The 5,000-nt window shown below is 42.3% G+C and overlaps 1 protein-coding gene across 1 annotated transcript in view; it reads right to left on the bottom strand.

Annotated features, from left to right (window-relative positions):
- The window catches only part of csmd3b (CUB and Sushi multiple domains 3b), an 810,903-nt gene that overhangs the window by 184,279 nt on the left and 621,624 nt on the right, over positions 1–5,000 (bottom strand). Inside the window, exon 46 of the mRNA XM_063186185.1 lies at positions 222–302. Coding sequence (XP_063042255.1) covers positions 222–302 — 81 coding nt within the window. The remainder of the gene's footprint in view (positions 1–221; positions 303–5,000) is intronic.

The raw sequence follows: 5,000 nt of genomic DNA, 5'->3' as shown, positions 1-5,000 counted from the left end.
GTACGTACTGTGTGTGTGTGTGTGTGTGTGTGTGTGTGTGTGTGTGTGTGTGTGTGTGTGTGTGTGTGTATGTGTGTGTGTGTGTGTGTGCGCGCGTGTGTGTGTGCGTGTGTGTGTGTGCGCGTGTGTGTGCGCGTGTGTGTGTGTGTGTGTGTGTGTGTGTGTGTGTGCGTCTGTGTGTGTGTGTATGTGTGTGTGCAGCGTATGCTTGTAGCATTTACCTATTTCAAAGTCATTATCCTCCATTAGCGTGTCGGCGTTAGCAACCTCGGGAGGCGGCTGGCACACTCGCAGCTGGTAGGCTGAGGAGGAGAGAGGCGAAAAAAAAGACGGAAAAAACACATGAGATTGAGAGTTAGGGAGAAATAAAGGGAATTTTAAGGTGCACACACTAAAAAAAACTGTCAAAAAGCACAAGTCCATGGCAAACATAGAGCTTCATAAACAAGTTTTGCAACAAACAAGCTCTGACAAATAAGCCGCTATTTATTTCCGTAAAAAAAAGGGCGAAAAAGTCACCAGAGAATGGATGACTTAAAATATCTCATCTGCGAGAGTTGTGTAGGATTTGGTGGTGGGTTCAAATCAAATCAAATCGTGCTGTTGTGAGCTTCTCGAGCTTTTCGAGGTGATGGTTGGTGATGATGACGGTGACTGTGGTGCTATTGGCACTGTGTGCAGAGTTGGTTGGCATTGATGTGGGGCTAATGATCAGCGAAGCTCACACTTGTAAAAAGCGCACATAATATCATACAACACTTTGTGTGCTAATCTCCAAAAATAAGCAGCTATTTATTTTAGCAAACAAGTTGTAAAAAAAATTCAGCAGAAGAGAGTGGTCGTCACATTCGTTTTTTTATCTGTAAGAGATGTAGGTGCGTTGGTGGGTTCAAATTAAATCGTTGTACCGTGAGCTTTTTAAGTATTTTGAGATGACTACTGCTGAGGGTGACGATGGCGGTGGCGTTGGCAGTAGTGGCATTGTGGTGGGGGAGCTCAACTCGAGCAGAGCTGGCATTGACGCCGCACTAATGACCAGTGATGCACACACTTGTAAAAATCGCACACCACAAACCATTACAAACACGCCACATGACAGAAGGTTCCGTGTCCAAGCATTCTACAAATAAATAATTATTTATTTCAGCAAATAAGTTGCAAAAAGTCAGCATAAGAGAATCATTTATTTATTTACTTATTTATTTTAAAATCTGGGAGTTGTGGATGCGTTCAATGCTGGTGGGTTCAAATCGTGCTAGTACAAGCTTTTCAAGCATTTCCAGGTGAAGGCTGGCAACAGTATTGCCAGATTGGGCGGTTACCCGCCCAATTGGACTACTTGGGATGGCCGTCTGCGGATAAAAACGGGAAAAATTGGCCATTTGGCGTTTTTTTGCGGCAGTTTTGTGCCCATAGAAATCAATGCAATTTGTTGAAATTGGGCGGAATTTAGCGCGCTTTGGCGGTTTTAATAACCTTTCGGGCGAGATTTGATCAGACACATCTGGCAACACTGGCTGGCAATGACACTGATTATGCCGACGGTGGTGCCATTGGCAATGGCCTTGTAGTCCTGTGTGGGGGGTCCAACTGGACGAGAGATGGCATTGATATGATCTTTGTGGCCAGTGATGTTCTTGAAAAAACGCACACAATTTCACACATTTTAAACCAGTATACCCTGTAGTCCAGCAAACAAGTTGTAAAAAGTCAGCAGAATAGAATGGATGTCACATTTCCTTTCCATTTTGTCAGAGTTGGTGATGGGTGGTGGGTTCAAATCATTGGGTGGGTTGGGTGGCTTCAAATCATTGGCCTTTATCCCTGTGTCCAGAACGTACACTAGTGTGGTGCTAGTGATCATTGATGCTCCAACTTGTGAAAAAGAACACATCGCGCAAATAAGTCTCATTCAAATAAGTTGCTAATTGATTCAGCAAACAAGTTGCAAGAATTCAGAGGAAGAGGAGAGGCGTCATGGCTTTTTAAAACTGCAAGAGATATGGACGCGTTGGTGGTTTCAAATCAAATCATGCTACTTGTGTGAGCTTTTCGAGCATTTCAAGTTGACGCTTGGCAAATGGCTATGGCGGTATTAGTCTAACGATCAGAGATGCACACACTTGTAAAAAGCGCATATCACAAACCATTAGGCTACAAAAACACCAGCCATTTCATAAGTTTTTAGTGCAAATCTATCTAATCTACTGCATCTGAAGTCGCTATTTATGTTCGCTAAACAAGGTGGAAAAAGTCAGCAGAACAGATGTCAAATTTTTAATTTGCTGAGAGATGTGCGTGCGTTGGTGGGTTTGAATCAGATCATGCTGACATGAGTCAGCTTTGCGAGTATTTCGAGGTGACGGCTGGCGAGGGTGACGGCTGTCGAGGGTGACGTCGGCGGTGGTGGAGTTGGCAACAGTGTCACTGTGGTCCTGTGGGAGAGCGCGGCTCAAGCAGAGCTGGCATTGACACAGCACTAATGACCAGCGATGAGCAGAGCAAGAATACCATGATGATGGTGGTGTCGTGGTGACATTAGTTGAGGTGACACTCTTATGACGCGCGGTGTGAACTTCACTTATTAGCAGCTACCTCCACAAACACATTGATGAGCTGTCTCCCAGAGAGAGACAGATAGAGAGAGTGAGAGAGAGAGAGAGGGAGAGAGGGAGAGAGAGAGAGAGAGACAGATAGAGAGAGTGAGAGAGAGAGAGAGGGAGAGAGGGAGAGAGAGAGAGAGCACGCGATAGCGAGTGGTTGCATTTGACTGTAATAATAATAATAATAATAATACTTTCATTTTATATAGTGCCTTTCAAAACATCCCAGGTCGCTCAACATGGTCGCTTAACATGGTCTTCTCTCTTCTCTTCTCGCTTTGGGCAGCACTAAGATAAGTCTCCTTAAACCACCGCCATTTTGTCAATGTCCGTTCATTAACGTCCCGCTCAGCCACAATCAAACATTAGAATATTTCTCACTAATAAAAAGAGAAAACATGTCTTCTATTTACTTCTTGTTGACGTGGGGGGCATTACAGTGATATATCTATGATGGGGAAAAATGTGTTGAGATCCACATGATTTCACGAACATCCAGGGAGCAAGTTCTGTCGTTGTTGTGCATGTGTATCTAAAATTAGGGAGAGATTTTTCCATGAATGAAGAGAGAACTAATTATGTTTTCTCTTTTTTTGTTTCTTGTTCTTGATGGGGACTTTTTGGAAAATGTATGGTAAAATTAGTTGAGATCTGCAAAAAAGGGTAGTCGCTAATGCATGAAGCATGAAGGGTGTGTAGTGTACGTATGTATCTAACATTGGAGAGTCTGCTGTTTCCACGTAGCAAAATATTTTTTAGGTATTTTATTCTCCTCTTTAGGTGTAAACGCAACATGTGGATAAAAATAACTCTTCCATTGTACAAATGCGTTTCAGCCCCCTACTGTTAATAGGATAATTTAAAGCCTGCTTTTTTATATCTGGATTTTAAATATCTCCTACGTGGAAACGGAAGGCCAAAACCAATGTAACCAGGAGAAAAAAAATATCCACATATAAAAATATCCTGCTACGTGGAAACAGCTCCTCAGAGAGAAAAGATCACGTTGTTTGTTTCTTCCTTGCTGTGTTGCTGTTTTTCAATGACTCATCTGCAAAGAGATGAAATTAGTCGACAGCTGTACGATGTGACAAACTGTCTTGCTAATGCATCAGTGTTCTAACCGTGAGGTTGCCGCCGCTGTTGCGCTGTTCAATGTGTACGCGCAAATGATGTTAATTAAGAAAAAAAAACATTTCGATGCTTAATGGCTGTGTTAATTACTTCGATGGTTAAACGTGTTTATGAACAAACGGCAAACTCTGTCTCGTCGCCGTGGCAGCAGCGCGGGGAGAAAAGTGCAGGATGCCGCTGCTGGTTGCGTTTGGCTGATCTAATTTGATGGTTCCTCTTCTCATGGGCTTCTTCTCTCCATAATGTGATAGGATTGATTAAGATGAACATGCTTCTATTTCATACACAACCTCTTTCACCCAGCACTGCTACTGCTACCCCCATTACCAATCATGAAAAAAGTGTTTATGGGGTCCCCAGAAAATGTCAATGTGCAGCGGGGTGTGTACATCAGACAGAGAGCAGGAATAGCAGGAGTAAATGATGAGTTTATTTGCATTTTATTATTGAAAATAACTTTTCAGAGGTCCTATTACCGATGTGTGAATTCTTGCCATTCAAATATTTTGAGAAGACACTTTTTCAACCATTTTAAAAAAATGAAATTTTGCTATGCAATGCAATGGAATGCCCAATACAAAAATGTCTATTTCCCAATATTCTACAAAATGAAGATACACTATTTTGCAAATAAACTCTTCAAATATTTAAACACCCCTTAGAGCCATTTAGTTTGATCGACTCACTCTCCTCATTGTGTTATGATGCAATATTTTTTATTATGCTTGTATTTTGTATGTGTTCGAGGCGTACAGAAATGAAAGAAGTGGAAGAGGAAGAGTTACAAGGACACATGCTGTATTGAAGTGACCTGCACTAGAATCAGATACTGAAAACAAAGCACAGAGAATATGCAGGCCTTTAATGTGTGTGTGTGTGTGTGTGTGTGTGTGTGTGTGTGTGTGATGTGCGTATGTGTGTGCACGCGCACATGTGTTTGTTTGTGTGGTGTGCGTATGTGTGTGTGTGTGTGTGTGTGTGTGTGTGTGTGTGTGTGTGTGTGTGTGTGTGTGCGTGCGCGCGTGTGTGTGAGAGAGCTACGAGGTCTACATTTCATAGCCTATTTATGTGCCATTATCGTATTCCATGGAAATCTTTTGCCTTGAGAATAACTGGCGAGTTTTTATAGTAGATTTTGAATGCTTTGGTTTGAAGACTGCAGGATGATAGCCCTCTGTGTATGAAACCGAATCTTATTAGTTGACAGAACTAAAGCACTGAATGTGTTTTGGGACTTCGCGCTTTGAAATATTACGTCTGTGC

Source organism: Engraulis encrasicolus, chromosome 20 (genome assembly GCF_034702125.1).
Source record: "Engraulis encrasicolus isolate BLACKSEA-1 chromosome 20, IST_EnEncr_1.0, whole genome shotgun sequence".
In the NCBI taxonomy this organism is placed as follows: Eukaryota; Metazoa; Chordata; class Actinopteri; order Clupeiformes; family Engraulidae; genus Engraulis; species Engraulis encrasicolus.
Note: the sequence above shows the minus strand (reverse complement) of the source record. Positions and strands in the feature narration are given on the sequence as shown.